At 39.7% G+C, this 20,586-nt stretch overlaps 2 protein-coding genes across 2 annotated transcripts; both read right to left on the minus strand.

Moving 5' to 3' along the window:
* Positions 1-40: 40 nt before the first annotated feature.
* On the minus strand, positions 41-14,504 carry LOC106450892 (BEACH domain-containing protein C2). Its single transcript, XM_013892684.3, has 32 exons — positions 14,275-14,504; positions 12,039-14,021; positions 10,918-11,702; positions 9,952-10,704; positions 9,448-9,582; positions 9,073-9,177; positions 8,828-8,941; positions 8,650-8,726; positions 8,390-8,471; positions 7,778-8,104; positions 6,997-7,595; positions 6,590-6,674; positions 6,233-6,427; positions 5,518-6,066; positions 5,289-5,432; positions 4,728-5,207; positions 4,381-4,523; positions 4,153-4,222; positions 3,964-4,047; positions 3,784-3,840; positions 3,617-3,685; positions 3,450-3,536; positions 3,239-3,355; positions 2,927-3,076; positions 2,748-2,832; positions 2,537-2,657; positions 2,307-2,403; positions 2,110-2,223; positions 1,651-2,023; positions 836-1,572; positions 625-747; positions 41-462 (listed from the first exon to the last, which is right to left on the minus strand). The coding sequence occupies exons 2-32, from the start codon at positions 13,969-13,971 to the stop codon at positions 415-417; spliced, it is 8,838 nt and encodes a 2,945-aa protein (XP_013748138.1). The 5' UTR covers positions 13,972-14,021; positions 14,275-14,504; the 3' UTR covers positions 41-414.
* LOC111215526 (cytochrome P450 76C3) lies at positions 14,273-18,705 on the minus strand. The gene is made up of 4 exons (XM_022719091.2): positions 18,268-18,705; positions 17,125-17,641; positions 16,628-16,906; positions 14,273-16,061 (listed from the first exon to the last, which is right to left on the minus strand). The coding sequence occupies exons 1-4, from the start codon at positions 18,666-18,668 to the stop codon at positions 15,723-15,725; spliced, it is 1,536 nt and encodes a 511-aa protein (XP_022574812.1). The 5' UTR covers positions 18,669-18,705; the 3' UTR covers positions 14,273-15,722.
* Positions 18,706-20,586: the final 1,881 nt, after the last annotated feature.

The raw sequence follows: 20,586 nt of genomic DNA on the forward strand, positions 1-20,586 counted from the left end.
TTTGCAATATACAAGATTTAGTTAAATGATTTTGTTCACGAGGAAAAATAGTGTTTCTGAATAAATGAATATAATAGAATTCACCACAAAACGCCATTTTCTTACAGATACCAAGCCGAAAAGTACAAATCTACAGAAAGAAGCAAAAGAAACAAACTCAAGCTTTGGTGTGTATATAACCGAGTAGCCTTTCATCTAAACCATCTCCAAAATAACTATGGAGCAAGAAAACCAGTTGCCCCAAGAACTGGAACTAAACATAATTTTACATTATGTTACACACGGCAAAAGACAGACCAAGACCAAGACCATGTCCATCTCATTTTAGGATTTCTACAGCTTCCGAGAGTATTCAAACCTGATTTTACGCCATCCTTTTTTTTTTTTTATCAAATAGGTTTTGATTATATTATCTCATTCCCACCCAAGCTTCAGCATCTGATCCACCACCTTTAAGCTTAACTGCAAGTCACATTTGAAACACAACGTTTTACCAACAACTATAATGACTAACGATATCAATTATTTGTGCTTATGATAAACTAATGTAGAGAACCCATCAGGGATGATGTTTCTATGCAGGCTTTACTATTATATGAACCAGGCTCAAAATGGTAAACTTACAGCCGGATCTGTGAAGATTATCAACTGTTTATCTTCCGTGGAAACTAAGAGGTTTGTGTTGTCAACGTTCAGAGCCAGTGCGGTTATATCCTGCCCTTGGCCAAGCTTTAGCACATGGAATACCTACAAGACAAAGTTGTTTAGACCCAGATAATAAACACCCCTCTTGGATTAGTTTACCCCTTATCAAAGGAGTTCAGATTTGTTGTACCTGTAGTGTGTATAAGTTGAGGAAGCAAATTGAAGGAGATGAAACATCCAGTCTCTCGATTTCTTTGCCATCTTCGTTACTGCTCGAGTAATCCATGCTGGAACATGAGTTCATCCCAATCAAGGCGTTTTGACCATCCATGGACATTTCCATGCAACTTATGCTACAAGAGAAAGGAAGTTTCGCTTTGGCAATCAGAACTCCGTTAATGGTGAAGACGCTAATAGAACCCTCCGAGCTACTCCATGCCATTATAACTCCATCAGATGAAATGCAAAGAGAATTAGCTGTCACACCAACCAATCGTCTGATCAGTCTTCCTTTTCTTATGGAATGCAGTAGAACATCCGATGACTCTGAGGAGGAAACAACCACTCCTTGATCTGAGCTGACACAGCAAGAAACTACTTCTCTTCGGTGGCCACGGAGCACTTGTATTGGCCCTTCAATGCGACATTTTTTGCCTTTATTTGCCAACGTGTTGTTGGCCACGTTCGTGTTGTTTGCGGAGGAAGGCGCTCCAGAGCCAGTTGATGGCTCAGACACGCTTGTTCGAGAAGTAAACGCCTTGTGAATTCTCCACAGCAAAACAGTACAGTCCCGTGAACCAGTCACAAGGAAGTTGTTATCTGGAGACAGAGCCAGACATGTAACTGGAGCGCAGTGCCCAAAAGCCGTTTCCAGAGTTTTTGCTCCATCAGATGAGACTAGCTTGATACTATTATCCGCATGTCCACCTATAAGAAACACACAAGATTTCTGTAAATAGTAAATACATTACCAACACACACTAACTGGGACTGCTTCCTTTTTACCTGTAATTATTTCCCCATCGCTTGTAATAGCAACTACGGACGAACTTCGGATTCCTGATGTGGCAAACGCCTGTGCCTGAGGAAATTGCCAGTCATCGGTTCCGGAACTAGCTGGACCCTTGAACATGCGCATCAATGATCCACCGCTAGTCGACGTTGCTGTTGCCTTCCCGTGATGAAAGAGGAAAGGAGTACCTTGACCATCAGGGGTGTTTGGTTGCCACTTGTGCTGTGCAACACGAGCTGCTGGCACGTTCATGTCCACAATCACAACACTATCTGAAGATGCCTGAATGGCTGAGGCTGGTAAGTTGCAGCGTTCCGGATTTTGGACACCATATGGTTTTATCTCTTTTGGATTTCGAAAAATGGTCTGCCAAAAATTCAAAATAACGGTCATGGTCAAATAGCAAATTTAGCAACGAGCAATTGCAAAACCAAAATGACAGTTGAAGTTACCTGCATATGTAGGACATCTTTCAGTGGCATTCTTTTCATGTGAGGAATAGTCAATAGCTGTGACGGTGTTTGCCCAAAATAAGCTATTTGGTCTTGCGTAGCACGTTGTTGTACCTTCATTACATATTCACAGGTAAGTCACGAAAACATGTATACCGTAACTAAGCAACTCCAACAGTATAAAAAAATTGCCTTACCGGGTCTGTGATCTTGTCAATATCAACAGTCCCCTCGTAGGTAATGTAGAAGAAAACGTTATTTGCCATTATAGCTTCTTTGCCACGTTGCTTATACCTAAATGAAAATACAAGTAAAAGTACAAAAAAAATTAGACTATCAAAGAAATTGGTTGTGATTGCGGGACACTCAGTAAAAGAAGGCAACTAAGTTATGGAAAAACGTGTGGGGGCGGGGGAGAAAAACCTACCCAAATATGAGATCAATCCATTCATGCAAATGTGCAGATACATGCTCGCTTTCAAGAGCCTTTCGTTGCTTATGTACAAAATCCACTGGGTTTTTGGCCCAAGGAGGGAGTTTTACAGCATCTGATAGACACAAAAACACGCATCAGATAACGAAAATTTCACCATGCCAGGCATAAGTTTTAGCTGTGACAAGGAAGGGAACCACAATACCAAGCTTTTCTCCCAACTGTGTTGTACCAAAGTCGATTGAATTTTCGTTGGTGAGCACCTCGGGGAGATAAAACATCTCTGGAACCTGCGCAAAATTTAGTGGCAAAATATGGATGGGGCAGCTGAGAAAGAGGCGGATAAATAAATCTACCCGATGCTTCAGGGAAACCAATACTTACCAACTCTTTCACATCACTCATGTCTTCTAAAACTCCATTCCATGTGGCGGGAATGTCTGAAAACATGCGGTCTGCATGATCAAACTTTCCACCTTGAAGTTGAATTGACAGGGTTGTGAACGGTTCAACTCTTGCAAGATAATACAACACCTGCGCACATGAGATAATAATGCCAACATATCAAAAGGTGTACAAACTCCATCCAGCTACATCAAAAATAGTATCATTGTCTTTCTTCCAAGATTCAGAGGAATACAAAACTTTAAACTGGGAATGTAGTTGTTGCAGGACATTATATACAAGAGAACTTACTGCTCCAGCACTTGAGTAATGCGAGCCATAGTGAAATTTAGGGATGACTGGATCTTCAAAGCTAGAATATCGCTCTTGAAATTTTTTCAGCCGCTCCGGGTTCAATGCACCAATTGGCTGAACATACACAGACCCAAATCACAATAAGATTCTCTAAATTTATAAGCCATCATATACAGGTCTAGAAGAAGCAAACTGCAATGGAAACTACCTTGGAAAGATCTCTGAAGGTAGATGGATTTGAAAAGTCCAGACTTTCTGAACTGTTGTCAGAAATAATCCACGGGAAAACAGGATACTGCAGAGAATAAGATATTTTATTAAGGAAGAAACGACATTGACAAGTTCACAGAAAACGCTAAAGAACACAAGATTTACCTGAGTAATGTCATTGTAACTACGACCAGCCAACGTGTTAAGCCGCATTAAGTATTCGAAATTGCTAATCTGCAGAAATCGTCCAGATAGGGATCTTTCGTTGATAACGTTATTCTCATAAATGGATAAGAAAATTTCATAAGTGCGAATGTGCTGTTTATCAGTACCTCCCATCTAGCCCAGCGCTCCATTAATTGAGTTCTTCTCAAAAGCTGTTCCGGCCTCTATTGAGGTATCAATATATGTAAGTTTTGCAGCAAAGGATCAAATCCCTCATTGAAGAACAATATGGACCAAGAGTAATTCAAAAGCTAAACGAAAGAAGATAATAAGGAAAAACTATAAACCTGAGTTGCTAGATAAATATTGTTTAAGTGAGGAGGTCTTGCTTGAACGATGGCTCGATATGCATTTTTTCTTCCTTCAGTATTCTATGGTGTTAAACAAGAAAATTGGTTACAGTATACGGAGACCTGAAATAAACATGGTTGGAACATACATATATATCATACGTAGAAAGGGTTTTAGATGCAGACCCCAAAATCAAAGAAGAAGTTTGAACGGTCAACCATAAAGAGTTCCAGGGCGCTCCTTCTCAAAAGATATCTGAGAAATAATCAAAGATAAGATCACAGTCACTAATCCTGGGCGAATAGAAATGGAACACAACCCATTGAGAATGAGGAAGAGTTAACCAAAAAACAATAAATGTAGTAGTGAATAAGAATATACGAGCTAAACAGAATTTTAATGATGATCTTTACCTTCGGCTATAAATCTGATGAAGAGAAGACATTGGCCAACTACGATCTTTTTCTTGGCCGCCTAATTGAGACCCATCTGAATGATCAGTCATATTCTGGCTTTCGCTGTTGTCAACAATAAAATTTATTCTCCGTGTTGTAATCTGAGAAGGCAAAGTAGTATGATTAGCAACCAGAAATCTATACAAAACAGAATATTTGGGAATTCTAGCCAATTATAAGCATGCCACAGTTCTTGACTTCGCTGCATCTAACTAGTCTAATGGGAATTCTAGTATCCAACTTCTCTCTCTATTCGTGTTTGCTAATTGTTGAAAATCTAAAACGTTCAGGTTAGTCAAACATACTTGGAAGGTTCCTTTCACAACCCTTAGTGGCCGGACCATAGATGTGGGGAACTCAAGAAGGATCCTTTCATCAAGTTCACTAGGAACAAAGCCAGCTGCTGCTACTGAAGAATCTCGGGCCAGTTCAGGGTCATTCGAAGGTCGAGGATCACTAGTTCCTGCAGAAGTTCTGGATGCATGCTCATGTGATCCAGCTATCCTGTCTTCATTTTCCCTTCTATGTTCTTCAGCATTGACTTTGACATCAAGATGATCACCCTCTCCATGTTCATCATCTTCATATGCTATTTCCATCGATATTACATCAGCAGCAAGAACAGGGGGATCTGATGGAGAACCCTTGCTGGCATTATCACTTTTAGTATCTGCCTGATCATCATAGTTTGCTGCTGCCCCGAGGTGATCAGTCCCAGAATAATTCCTCCTTATACACTGTCTCATCCTCGAAAAACTTTCCATAGAATCAAGTTTCCAGAAAACCTGAACGTTTAATTATATCACGTCACTCGGAAAGTTCTCAACATGTGTTAAATTAAAAAAAAAAAGGTAAAAATGACTTACACGTTCCGGACTGCATAACTCATCTCCAAAAGGCCCAAAAAAGCATCTCATCTCTACCAAGTAACGAATTAGTTTGCGCCAACCACGCCCTCCCAAGCTTAGGCGATTTGCGGCTAAGATATCATCTTGCAGACGCCTATCAATCTGGTGAGAAGTTGAACCAAAAGGAGTGGGTCAGAGTATGCACCCTTCAAAAACCAATAAAGTATAACATAAGCGCAAAGCAAACCTCTGATCTTTGCATATTACGTGCCAAAGCAAAACTTGCAACGAGTACAGCAATAAATTTGTAGGACAAAGCATTGAAATCTTTTCCATAAACTGATTTTGTATCCACTGGTTGGAGACATTCCATCCATGCCACTCCCATAGCTTCAGAACTGTTCCATCTCTGTAAACGCTCCATGTCACTGATATTTCTCCGCTGCGCAGAAGTAGCCATTGCAACAGCACTTAGGCCTCTTCCTGAACCAATCTTTGCATTCCGTTCAAGATCTCGGGCAGCTGCCAGAGCTGCCGCTTTTGCAGCAGCTTTATCTCTTGGTCGAGGTGGTATGTTATTTTTTGTAGCCTCCAGCGGTTTCTGGAAACTTGAAAAGGTCTGGAGTTTGGCACTCTTACGCTCAAGCATTGAAGAGTCGCGCCTAAGATGTGAAGGTGTAGGAGGTGGCGGCGCTTCCCAACCAGCTGCCCCTGCAGCTATCATAGCCAGAGCCATTGCAGCAGGTGGTGATGCAAAAGCAGCAGCCCACTCCGGAGTAATCATAGAAAGAGCACCCTAAACAGATAGATTTGGATAGCTCAATACAATAAACCAAGAAACAAAAATACTAAACCTAACATAACCCATAAGGTAAAATTTTAAGAGCTCAAGCAGCAACTAGAAATAAATAATGGCCATTCTAGAAACATATAACTAAGGGAGTGTTAGCACTTTTTGCTACCTCGACAGGGAGAGCATCAGCAGCCAAGGCACGATCATCAGCGACAAGGGGATTCATACCATCAGCAGTGGCAAGTTCATGGATACCAGCCAAAAGTGGTCTCCATCTCCGGAGGACTGCAATAAATGGTGGTACAATGGCCTCTATATAATGCTTACGGAGTGGTTTTCTGTCTCTGCTGATAGCATGCCATACCTATAAAGATTTATGAAGAAATAAGTCCCCCAAAAAAAAACGAACGAAAGGATAGCATAAGAAGCAAAATAGGGGAAGATGTTTAACAATCCCTATAGCAACATGAAGATTGGAGACCAGAACATCATTAAGCATGCCAACCAGATTTAGGGAAGAACTAACCTCAGAATAGAGAACACATGCAGTAACCAGTACTCTCTGCCTCTTTGAATCGGATATTGGCATGTTTAGGATAGGAGAAAGCACACTGTGAGATTAAACAAAAAAAGAGTCAAACTTATCCTAATAGGTGTTCAAAAAAAAACTTCTCCTGATAAACAGCAGAACCAGGCCAAATATCCATTGATAACTAAAATCAAGCATTTGATACAATATTTAAAAATTCTTTGCAATTAATTCAATAGAAAATACTATATGCCACGTAGTAATCATCTTGAGTGACCCACAAGTGACTTGGGAACACAATTGAACTCAGAGCATCATATTGTCTCGGCTCCAACACAAAGTATCTAAGCAGATGTATAACTAATTGGCAACAAAGGAAGAAAGATAGATGTCATTCACTTTACCTCCACAATAACGCTGATCGTGACTGTCGCATAGACATCTGAGAACCGCTATCTAGTGAAATTGAATTTCCAGAGGAGCGTTCAAGACTTACGTTTCTCATCAACATATTATCTTCGCCATAGTCTTCTTCCCTCATAGACAGAAGCACCATTCGAAGCATGCATAAGAAGGGCTGATCACTGTCCAGTAACTGGTATAGGGATGCCATCCCTCCCATCCCAGTACCAGATCCTCCACCTATTCCAAGGCCACCTCCAAGTCCGGACTCATCTAGCAGCAAAGCTTGAAGCATGGATACAGATTTTTTAACCAGAGGAAGTTCAATCCAGTTTCCATGAGAATCTTTTTCTAAAGTAGACTTCCAAGAGTCCGAACCACTGCCACCACCACCAAAACAACTATTTTTAGAAGGAAAACCAACACCATACCACAATCGACTCCTGTACTTCCAACCCTCAGCCAAATCCATGGCACAGCTGCCATATGAAACAAAAGCACATGAAACAGATTCATAGGGCTCAGCTGCAACGGCAGCAGTAAGGCGCTCCATAGCGACTGCAGAAATCTGTCCACTTGCATCAGCCATTGAAGCGAGTATCTGAAAGAAAAGAAAAGGCAAGATAACTTGAGTGTCCATAACATAAAAGTGTACGAGAATCCCAAATAACGAAATTAAAATTTGATAATGTATATAAAATGAAGTATTAATAAACTAAAAAGCTGACAAATTGGAAAGTCCAATTTAGAGAAATTAGGCGTTTGAGAATGTTCTCCACTTACATCTAACGGGACCTTTCCCGAATCACTTGATACTGAAGCGCGACTGCTAGGAACCTCTGGTGATTCCCCTATTGCTGTCAGTGTGCTTGTGCGATTTTTAAGGGGCGAAACGAAAGACAGAGGAGACGGGGAGGCATCAACTGCATTTGCTGCACAAGTTTGTTTGCTTTGTAACCGCAAATGATCTTCGACAAGCATCAAAATCACGATTGCATTTTCCACCAGGAAAACAGAAAGCTGTGCAGCATTATCTGCTCCTGCCTTTGCATCTTTTGGCGCTAGACCCTCTGCAGCAACACCAGCAGCTGCTGCAGCAATAACTTGAGTCTGTTGAGGGAAAAAAAAAGATTATGTAGGTAAACATCTAGTTCTATCCCAGTAGAACAAGACAGGTGAACACACACATGCTTAGAAGATAAATATGAGGTAACCAAAAAAGCTTTACAGCAGTGTTTGCTTGCAAGCAAACTCCCAGGGATGTTATATAAAGGTCTTTTCAGGAATGGAAGGGTTTGTCTATATATGGAACTTCGGAAAGCATAAAAAACCTTCATTTTGTGGTCACCTATATAGTATAAGATTAAACAACAAATTGTGAGGAAAAGGAGTTACCTGAGCCTGTAGTTCTCTAGCAGCAAAGTCTAGCAATCCACCAAAAAGCCGTCTTTTGAAAATTGGTAATGACTCCTCGCGCCTTCAAGGAGTAGAAGGTTAAAAAAATTGACAGGGAAGAAACACTAGGGTATGATAAAGATCAGCAAGAGATATGACATAAATAGATGATCGTACAAAATGCTTGAAATGTGAGAAATTCACATAGCACAGAAAAATACAACAAACATGAAGGAAAAGATTTAGAAAGCTGGAAATACCTAATTCTTTGCTCCCCAGTACTCGAACCACCAACAATAGAAAGCCACTCTGCACAATGAATAGTAGCCTCGATATCCTGAAAGAAGGAAATAGACGCCGCAAGTAATTATAACTGAAACAATGTAGCTTGCGAGAGGGGTAAGGTGTAACCAATGGACAGTTAAAACAAAATTCTACCTTCCAACCATCCTTCTGCCGCATTGAATGTTCCAACATTATGATCAGGAAGTTGTGAATCATATCTTCAACCTCAGAAGAACCGGCTGAAGCAGAATGCTTCCCTGCATCTTTCTGTAGACACAATAGTCAGAGCTGTTTTTAGGACATGCTTCTACAATTTACGCTCTCTTTCAAAACATGTAGGCATAGCTAAAAATACAACAAACAAAGGAAAAGATTTAGGTTCTAAGGTTAGTGAGTACCTCATAGTTCGTGATCAGTATCTCCAATATCCACTCAGGCCATTCTTCCATTGTTGTCAGACTGCTCCTATTTTCTGGATGACTGCAAGCCAAAAAAAGAAGATCCTGACAAAACAAAAAGGGGAAGTTCAGAAAGTTGGTCGAATGCGGAGGATACTGGACAAGTGATGCGTTTAAAAATAGTCCACAAGATAAAGTTTCAGGCAATTAATTTGAAGCTTTATTAGTCTTCCTGACTTGTAGAGTATAAAAATGCTCGTAGTATTTCTTAGTAGACTGAAATTTATACATCCCAGAGTTTAGAGTATCTCAAGCACTTTTACTAACGAAATTTGTTCCTTGAAAGTCGGGAAATATTTCAACTATGACTTATACCTGAAGTGCTCGGCTTTGGAGATTCTTAGACGCAAATGGTAGAGACCGCAGGAGAACCAACAAAAGTTGGGAATGTTCAAAACGGTGACCTGAATCATAAAAGTTAAGGCCATCCTCTGTTGATGAAGCATTAATCTGCAAGAAAGCACCCACGCCCAGGATATGATTTTAAACCTCACAACAAAATCTAAAAGAGTAATCAACGTAGACCAAATATATTGTTGATATAAAAAGAACCGCACATAACAATACCATAGTAAATCATGATGGTCAGTATATGGTAAAAAAGATAGTATTTCTTAGAGCCGGACTAAAACCAACTTTCAACAAGTTTCACACCTTTTAGCAGTACAAAAAAAAACAAGCACTACGTTTTAAGCAAAAGAACTATGCAGCAACACACCGAGACTTTGTACCATTGCAATCAGGAAAGAAACCTTACATACTTTACGACTGGAATGTTCATACACAAATTAAACAAAATGGAATGTCAAGAGTACATACCGAGGCCCCAAGCAAAGTTGTATAAACATTGTCAGTCATCAGCCTGTTTGGAGCAGCTTGAAATGCTTTCAGCAAAGCAAATAGAAGCAATGCAACTTTATCATCAAACATTGTTCCCCCATTTTCATGGAGCCCACTACCCAGGATATTACTTGTCACATCAGAACGGCCCCCCAAATCAAATGTTAGGTGCCCACTAGAAATTAACGCACCAATCAATCGGATGATCCCGACCACAACAGCATCGCTATTGTCAACATTGTACACGTTATTTCTTGCATTATCAGCACTTATTGAAAGACTTATACCACCAATTTCAGACGATATTCTCTCAGTATTTTTGAAATTGGAAACGGAAGCGGAGTCACTATCACAAATGACAGGTGCAGATTTGTCCTCTTTTTCTTGTTGAATTGACTCTGATTCATTCAAAGACCCTATATTATCATCCTCAACAGAATTTCCATCAGGGCCACAGAGGTCAATGTTAATCTCATTATCGAGTGGATCAGACTCCAGCTGTTTTACCGAACCAGACTCGTTGAACTGTCTCTTTTCACTTTGATCAGAAAATGACCTTGTTTCACTCTTGCCAGCTAAAACATTTCCCTCACCAGTTTTAGCTTCTCTCTGCAGCAGAACAAGAAGTGTTTCTATCCCACCGGATGTTATAAATACCTCCGCAAACATAGTCGCTCTTGCAGAATTTGGCTGTACAACCAATCTATATATAAGGTGTAGTACCCTCGCAACCTAAAACACGAAAAGGTCGAAAAGTGTCAGAAAACACGTATTTTTCAATTAAACTGGTCCTTGTCATTTGTTTCCTAACTACCAACACAAGAAAACTGCAATTTGTTCGAATATTCTCTAGCAACAACACAGGAAACGTGCAATCTGTTCCGAGTATTCCCTATTTCAATCGTCTAATTGTGATTACTGAAGAACACTAAAGAAAACTGTTACCTGATTTGGCTGTGGACTGTCAATTATGAAACCAAGTAATCGACGGAGGTCATCAGCAGCTAAAGAAGGAGATGCTGCTCCCATCAGAAGTTCAATAATGACCAGAAGTTCATCAATAAGAGCGTTAACTTCCCCCATTTGACGCGTATTCCCGTCAAGAGGAAAACTGGTCACGGAATCCTGCTCAGAAATCATCCAATAGCATCTTCGACAGCCATCCAGAAGCAGCTGAATAGCATCAGCATCCCTCATAGCTTTTGCTTCAGTGAAAACCATATCTTGAAGAGATGACAATAGCTTCTTTTGGAGTCCATAATTGCACAAGCTCCATATTTTCAAATCTAATAGCAGTGTGCGGAAGAGCTGCACTTTAAGAACATGATTGATCTTCTGAGATTGGCACAAGGAAACAATAGCAGCAACTAGCTCCTCTTCTCCTACTGCATCATGCTTCCTATCAAGGGATGCAAGTGAGTGTAGAAGATAACTCAGAATTCGGGCCAGAATCTCGGGTCCCTGATTACGACACAACTCTTCATTGTTCCCAGGATGTTGAATAGCAACTGAGATAATTCTAAATACAGGTGCAGCAAGAGTAATTGTGGACAAAGACAATGGATTGTTTCCTGGACATGGCTCCAAGCTATCTTTATTCACGTTGCTTACAGTCAGAGGAAGCAGTGACATGGGTCCTCCATGAGCTAGGGCCCAGAAGGACTCCACTGGCTTCATTCTCGTGGCAACATAAACTTGTCCAAGGACCTCAGCTGGTCGCCTCAGAGTGCCTTAACAAAGGAAAGAATAAAAAGCAGATCAAAAAGATTTGTTCAAGCTACAGTAAAAAGTCAAAAATGGCTATTTCCCGTCTCATAGCTGGAAAAAGAATCACAACTTTTTTCGATAATGGAGAAGAAGCAAAATGACGAACGGAATTTATGAAGGGAAAAGAAAATCATTGACAGAGAGAAAGAGAAAATCAAAGACAGAGATAACGAATCAGCCATAAGAATCTGATAACATATAATAAAGCATATCAAAATCATTTCGGTAATTAACGTTATCAATTGTTTCAAAGAGCATTTTGATCTTAAACTTTATTAAAAGGGAGTATATATAAGCACCTGTTGCTCCAGAAAGTGAAGCATCTGGGCAAAATCGCCCACTCAGCAGACAAGGGTGGTAAAGCAGGTGAATATATCCTCCGATCTCTGCATCCAAAAGACTACTTTCATCTGCACTATTACGTACATGTTCGTTTGTAGCTAACCAAGGGAGGCCTGCCCCATTGCCGAAACAAGGCAAAACATCCCCACCTCTAGAAGCCAAGCGCGCCATTCTTTCAGGACCAATCGGTTCCTTAAATATATAAACTGGTCCCACCTCCGCAAACAGAGGACACTGACGACGGCGACGTTGTAGGCCAGCCATAGTAGGAGGAGGATTTGTACCAATGCAACAAAAAGAGAGAGGCTTGGATATACGAGGAAAATCAAAAGGACGACTTTCATACAAGGATCCATCAACATACAGCCGTAATTCACTCTCTGCCTTCCCCAGAAGTCCTTGCTTGCCGCTATGCTCGAGGCCAATAAAATACCAACATTGAGGCTTAAATGCATGGGTAAAATGCAGCGAGGACTTCCTTCCTTTCCCACTACCACTCTCAACCACCAGAAACTGAGCATGGAAATATGCTTCTATTCCCTGATTATCAGCGGACAAAAAGCTGAACAAACGTGGCATATGAGCAGTACCCTCACCAGCGAGTGCACTCGCAGCCGCTGCAGCTGACATTGCGGATGTTTTCCCTGACTTGGCAGCTGCGGCAGCAGCAATTGCAGCTGCCGCAGTTGCAGCATTTAATGTGTCAGCAAATGATTCAATATAGATCCATGTTGCAAACGCGTACCCATTTGTAAAGGGCCACCGACTTTCTCCGGGACCAAGTAAACCAGAGCTTTCACCATCAAATTCAAAAGTACAAGCAGGTCCCCTTGACTCCTTTCCACTCATTACCTTCTCCAAAGCAAGCATTAACGGACTTGACCACGCTGTTGTTAGCGTGGTTTTTGTAACCTCAAGCCACATGTGTAAATCATCGACACTAAGGGAGTGCCCAGCTAAATGTTGAATGCATAGAAGTAAAACAGCAGCAGAACTCCATTTCATATCAGCGTCCTTGGAAATAACCTCTTTCACTGATCGCAACAAAACCCCTAATAACCCTGCCGTCGAACACATTGCTCTGTTTCTCGTGCATGACCGTAAAATAACAAGCAACCCCCGAACCATGCGAGTCCTCGGGGACATAAAGTGAAGGCTATCACCTAAACAAGGTAGCCAAGGAATGAGCTCACCAGAAACAATTGCAGCACGGGAGTTTAACATGACGCTAGGAGGGTTACTATCTTCATCCTCTTCAAAGCTCTCAACACCACCCATGGTGCCAATAAGCGAATCAACAACAAGGAACGCAGTGCTCTCGGGGTCCTCTCCAGAGTCAAAACTCTCAATACCGCTGACAACGTTCTTCAGTTTGTCCAAACTTTCAGGCTTTCCCATGATGGCTGAATCCACTAGATGCAGTAGTTCCGGAGAAACATTTGAAGTTGTCGCCTTTGGCTTGGGCTTCTGCGGGGAATGAACTGGGGAATATCCAGATCCCGGATGGTTGATAGAATCCAGGCTAGTTGCAGAAATGGGCTGAGTCATGGAATAAGAAGCCTCTCTCACTGGTCCATCGCTAGAAACTCTGTCACTTTCCACATCATCCATGGGCATCAAATCATACGCCTCCTGAGTCCCGGACAAGTGATAAGCAACCCCTTCGGTTCCACCAAACTCATGGTCAGATTTTGAAGTGCTTCCAGGTTCCTTAACGTCACCATGTGACATGTTTACAGACTTCTCCTGATCTCCCAGAGAAACTTGTTCAAAATCATCATCCTTGAAGTCTCCACCAGCTGAACTGACCCCTTGTAACGCTGCATCAAACGCCTCTATAGGATGATGACCAGAAGCTTCTGCGAGCTTTCTCTCATCATCTTCTTCCATTGTTTCAACTTACGGAGAGTACAGTCATACACAGCAACTTTATTTCTCACCTGCCACGTGTTAGACATCAAGATTCTAAGTATAAGCTTAAGCTTGTGAGACAAATACATCTGATATCGATTGAGCAATGCAACCGTGACTAAAACCTAAGAATCGAATCAGTTGGATCTACTAAACAAAGTACACGCTCAGGCACACAGCGAACACTAAATCAGAGATGCAGATCTTAAATCGATTAGGAAGATTTCTAAATTTGTATCGAAAACTATATACACATTCCGCGAATCGGAAGAGAATACGTACGGATCGAGAGCGGAGGAAATGTTCAGATTAGCGAATCGGAAGCGACTGAGATGAAGTCCAGCGAATCTGGACGGGGTACTCTAATCCTCAAACTGTAGAAGCGAAGAATGCGAATGGTTAAGCAGACGATGGAAGTAAAGAGAGAGGGGGAGACGATCGGAGAAGGGAGGCGACTTGGGCGCGCGGGAGAGAGAGAGAAAGAAAGGAGAGAGAGAGAGAGAGAGAGAGAGAGAGAGAGAGAGAGAGAGGTTGTGTCCGATTCAGGATTTAGCACACATAAAAGTCAATTAAACATTAAATTTACAAATTTTCAATCAAGTATTTGTTTCGCTGAAAATGCAATCATGTTAAGTAAATGTGTTTCTTTATATACATTGTGGGCTTTATAGTAATATATGGGCTTTATATTACATAGGCCCAATATAAGCTTGGAAATCTGGGTTCTTCAAGCCCTAACCACCTCATGATTAAGAAAATCTTACAAACATGAACAGGGAGTGCTTGAGATGATTTCCCCTATAGTAAAAGTTAAATCATTAGTTACAACTTACATCGTTTGTGAAGTTATAATGGAACAGTAAAACTATTACTGTGGCATGATTTTTTTTCTTTGACTATTACATTGATATCTAAATATACTACTCTTAAAATTTTCAAAAAGCCAAGAAATATAGTTTTTTTGTCAAAGGAAACATAGTTAAGATGAATATTATAATTTGATCCAAAAAAAAAGATGAATATTATAACATATTTCTACGGAATTTAATTTTTAGTGGATTGAGTGTTGAATATAGTCTTAAGAAGTCATGAACATAATACACTTTAGAATAATGTATTTACGAACTGGATAATTCAGAAACATTTTTATATAGCATTACTTCGAGTGATCATGATCCATCAGTTATGCTTGAGATATGACAACAAATTTGGCCTTGAGAGTGTATGCATATGTATTGTCTATGTGGATTAAAATATGGGAGATGATGAGAAAACCTAAGACGAAGAGAATTGAAGAAGCAAAATATCACAATCCCGAAAAACAAAAGACAAAAACTGCACAGAATCTGCATAATCAACAACTGATAAATTGATTATTCAGTGAAGATTTAGCTCCCCATTTTGTCGTGGTAATTGACTCTCTTATATCTAATAACGCAAGAGGCGGCGATGACCCTCCTACGAACAAGATTTACAAATCCTTAGAGGATGATGAAATTATACTCAACATTGTTTTGTTCGAAGCATGTTGTTCATACGACATTCATTCAATCTCTTGCGATTTTTCTCCAATATTTCTCTGTTTGTTTATATTGTGTATGTTTGAGTTACAGTTATAGAAATGCTAAGAAGAGGATTTATGCATGTAGCACAAGCACTTACACAGGTTTTCAAGCAACTATAAGTGAAAAAGAAGTCTCATTATAAAGAAAATAATAACATGAAAAATATTAAGACGATGATGTAGGTTTCTTTATGGGTACAATGCAGAGAGGTTTGGCTTTATGTAAAGTAAGACCAAAGACCTCACTCATGTCCATGTTTCCAGGGACGATGCCGTCTTGAAGTTTCCAGTCAAAGGAGTAGAGAAGAGAGGCAAGCACCATAGGCGTTGTCTTCAATGACATTGAGATTCCCGGACACATCCTTCTTCCTGATCCAAACGGTAACAGCTCGAAGTCTTTGCCTCTTACATCGATTTCACGCAACAAGAACCTCTCTGGCTCGAACTTCATTGGATTCTCCCACACGTTCGAGTCTCGTCCCATTGCCCAAACGTTCACGAGAACCTGATATTCAAACCCATAGAAGGACTGTTACTAATCAAACCGATCCAAAGTATTGGTTTCAAGTATATTTCAAACTAAACATCCCAAATCCAGTCCTAAACTGAGCAAAATATGATTTAGATTTGAGTTTTATTCAAGATAAGTGTTTATGATGCATGAATTCTTTCGCTTAATTTTTTTAATATGCTCAACTTCATACTTTTCATTTACCAAATATTGAATACAAGGATTTGATTCCACAAGAATTCATTCAACCATAGAAAAAATGAAGCGTTCACTCATAAAAAAATCAATGGATCAAACTTTAGTGTGTACTCTTCCAACCACAACTAGAATGAATTCATTTCACAACTCATAATGTAAACTTGACCAAAAGCCATAGTAATCAACTTTTATTTCTATTTAAACTGAACAAAACCAAATAAGGCTAACAAGCTGAAGTTTCTCTCTTTGTTTATAGATATCAAACTGCATTCAAACTAACAAAAAGAACATATACCTAACCAAAAAGCGCTAGTGTGCATCTTAAGTTAGTTAAAGGTTGATGAAACGAGTATGAAATATACCTGAGAGTTCTTTGGAACGAAGAAACCAAAGATTTGGACATCAGATTCAGATTTTCGTGGGATCAAAGGAGCTGGAGGATGCAATCGAAGAGTCTCTTTCACAATTGCTAGCAAGTAAGACAGCTTAGAAATATCAGATTCTTGAACGACACCGTTTTCACCTATCACTTGCCGTATCTCACACTGAGCTCTGACCATCTTCTCCGGGTTACGGAGTAGCTCCGTCATTGCCCACTCCATTGTACTAGAGTTTGTATCCGTGCCAGCAACAAACAAATCCTGTCACAAAAATAAGTCTAGTTAGTTCTGGGCAAATTATCCTAACCCCGAACGAGAACCAAACCAAACCAAACCAAACCGAAAAACGAAACCAGACCCGGACCAAAATTTATAAAAACTCTAACTATTCCTATTTCTCTTAACCCGAAAAAACGAACGTACCCGATATCCGAAATATAATTAATTTTTGTGCCATTTGGTGTTTAGGCGAGACTTACGAGAAACAAGTGCTTCATATCATTAATGGTGATCTCTTCTTGGTTTTGCTGTTTAATATCGAGAAGGGCATCTAACATATCGTTACTCGACGCCCCTGTCTGAGACAATCTTTTGGCCACACGATCATCAATGAATTCTTGGAAAACCCTAAATAGCTTCTCTATGCAGAGCGTTGACTCTTTTCGACTTCCTTGTAAATCAAGAAACCTCAGAAACCGGAAAAAGTCTCCTGCGTTGGGTTTCCCACAGATCTCCATAAGGTGAACCACCGTTTCGTGGAACTCGAAAGACGACGAGTTAGAGTTATACGTGGCCAAATCAACGGAAAATAGAGCATTTGAGATTATATTGAAAGATGTGATGAAGGAAGCACGAGCCATGTCTATAGCCTCTCCTCTCTCGCAAAATGTGTTTACTAAGCTCAGAAGTTCCTCCACCTTTCTTATCCTTATAGATTGAATACCGTCTAGGTTTTGCGGTGATAATAAATTTTGCACTATTATCTTCTTCAGAAACCTGAACATGCATACAAACAACAAACATAACTTCAACAGCGTCGTGGCTATTGTATATGTAGTAATCAAACTAAAAATGTATATATCGATTGGTATGGGTTTTTTATTCATGTTTTAGACTCTGTTCTTTAAAAATTATACATTTTTAATATTCAGTCTATACTTTCAGGTTATAAGTTTTTTAATTTTTTTTTTTTTTGAATTGAATGTTAAATTTAATTCAAAAGAAAAATCCCTTATTACAATAAGTGCAACCTATTTTAGATTTTCAAATTTGTAAAGAGAAAAGATCTTCTACTCCTATCTCTCCCAAATTGCATCAAACGAAAAAAATGAATAAGAACTTCTATCTTGTGCTAAACCACTATACCATTCCTCCTTCATACTTCTTGTCACCCTTCCTTCTTATCACTGTAAACTTGTTTCTCATCTCTTTATCAATCCTCTTTATCAAAAAGTTTTTTAATTTCTCGCATATAAATACGAAAATCATTTTTTCTAAATTAAAATTTATTTAATTTCTACAAATGATTTTAAACACAAAGAGTTTTCTTAAAAGGCATGATATTTATAGATAGATTAATTCGATCCAGAAAAAAAAACAAATATACAGTTATATATAATTACCTCCAACGAGCCGATGCAGGAATCCAAACAACGGAATGTTTATGATGGTCAAAGGCTCGGATCGGGTCGTTAAAGGTTCGAGCAGACATGACATGGTCGTGTGTTTTAAGTGCCTCTTTAGCTGCTTCTGGTGAAGATATAACCACTGCGGTTGACCTTCCAAGCTTTAAACTCATTATAGGTCCATATGTTTTCGAAAAGACAGCAAGTGAACGGTGAGGATTGAAGCCGAGTTGGAATATGTTTCCCACCAATGGGAGTCCCGGAGGACCCGGCGGAAGTGAGCCTTGGCCATTGCCGCCGTAGCTGGAGTTCCTCCGATTTCTTGCGGTGGAGAAAAAGAAGAGAGTTACAAGAAAAAAGAGGACCGTAACCACGGCCGGAATTATTGAGAGTTCCATTGCACGGCCTGTTAATAATTTGGAGAATGGCTTTATATTAATATAACTCCATCACACATTTTTTATTTTTATATTAAAAAATTATGAGCCGACCTTGTGGTCTAGTGGTAGTGGACGGGCTTTGGATACAAACATATTCTGGATTCGATCTTTCTGCTGCAGAAACTAAGTCACATTGTTATGCTCACCACGGCTACGGATACGTTCCGGGAGAGGGTCTGTCGTGGATTGTACCTCCCACCCGTAAGTTAGGTCTGCGTCTTTAATAGATCCGGGTTTAACTCTTTTCTTTAACAAAAAAAAAATATTAAAAAATATATATTAGAGATATTATCTAATTTGGGGAGGCAAGTTCGCAAACTTTTCACGATGGTATTAGTTGTTTGGTGATTTCCATTATAGCACCTAGAGACTACAACTAAACTAGTGGATACTTTTGTTTCTTGTCAATTGTCATGCACATTCACGGAACGTTGGAAGCTTAGCTTCTTACCTAATTTCTGGCATACCTGGAAAATTTATGATTCAAAGAAATTTTAAAATTTTAAATGTTTAAACGGAGAGACATGCATTTATTGTATTCATTTAGTAAAACTATAGTACATATTGACACATGGGCAATCAAGACATCATCAGCCTCCAGGGGCGGACGTAGAGCATGAGCTACGGGAGCACGTGCCCCCATCTACTTTTGAAATTCCATTAACAATAAACTTGATATTTGTATAAGTGCCTTCAATAAAAAATTATGTATAGTGTAAATTTGTGTGTGTGCCCCCAACTAGTCGTGATCCTAGATCCGCCCCTGTCAGCCTCTGTAACTATGCATTTAGTTACGACACCAGTCACTGAAGGTTTCAGTTTCTATATGATCTCAAGACACGTTTTCCTATAATTATTTTGTGGTATAAGGTGCATATAAGTACAATTGAGCGAGTACAAAAGCAAATCACAAAAGTGAAAAATAATTATTTGTGAAATTTTTATTTTGTCATTTTCGTGTGAATTTGAATTTCTATTGATCCATCTCCGGGATTGGTTGTGCTGCTTGATATTGGACTCGTTGCTAATTACCTTTAAATCTATTGATCACCACATGTATCAAATTAATTACGGTTTGGCAGCTTAACCATGTGTTTAAGTGTACGTTCCTCTCTTTATATAATGTTAGATTTATTTGTTCAGTTGTTAGGCTGGCACGTTAAGCTGCTGAATCTGGTTGTCTTTGACTGTGTATCTTGTGGTATTTGCTATTTAATAATGTTGAGATTGAACCTTGATTAAATCCTCCAACAGAAGAAGAAGTGGAAGCAAGGAAGCTTGCCACACAAGAAGAAGAAGTGACCAAGGAGTCACGTAGAAGAAGAATCTTGGAGCGCAAGAGAAGGAGGAAGTTACACAAGAAGAAGAATAAGAGTAACTAGTTAGTTGGTAAGCTAACAAAGTTAAGTTGAAGTAGTGGAAGAGTTAGTAAGAGTTGTTGAGTGTGTAAGGTTAGTTGGTTAACCTTACTTGTAAGACTAGTCTAAGCATGAGTAGTGTGACTTGTGTAAGAGTGTCTAGGACCTAGAATAATGGGTTAAAGGATGGATGGAGTTAGTAGAGAAAACTACTATAAGTTGTGTTGAATTGTTGTAAGATAAGATATCCAGGTCTAATAAGAAAATATTTGGAGAAAGAACACTGTAGACATACAAAGATAATCTCTCTTCTATCTCTACATGAACAAAGACAAACGAGAGACTAAAGAGAGTGAGTGTGTGTGTTTATGTTATGATAAAACACAGGTGAAAACAGAGTGTGAGTGAAGTAAAACAGAGTGAGGGTGAGAGAAGCTCACCAAGTATGAACAAGAGAAGAGCTGGCCATGCCTGAGTGATGAGAGGCCAAGCCAAAATCACAACAGTTAACAAGACGA

Source organism: Brassica napus, chromosome A5 (assembly GCF_020379485.1).
Source record: "Brassica napus cultivar Da-Ae chromosome A5, Da-Ae, whole genome shotgun sequence".
Lineage (NCBI taxonomy): Eukaryota > Viridiplantae > Streptophyta > Magnoliopsida > Brassicales > Brassicaceae > Brassica > Brassica napus.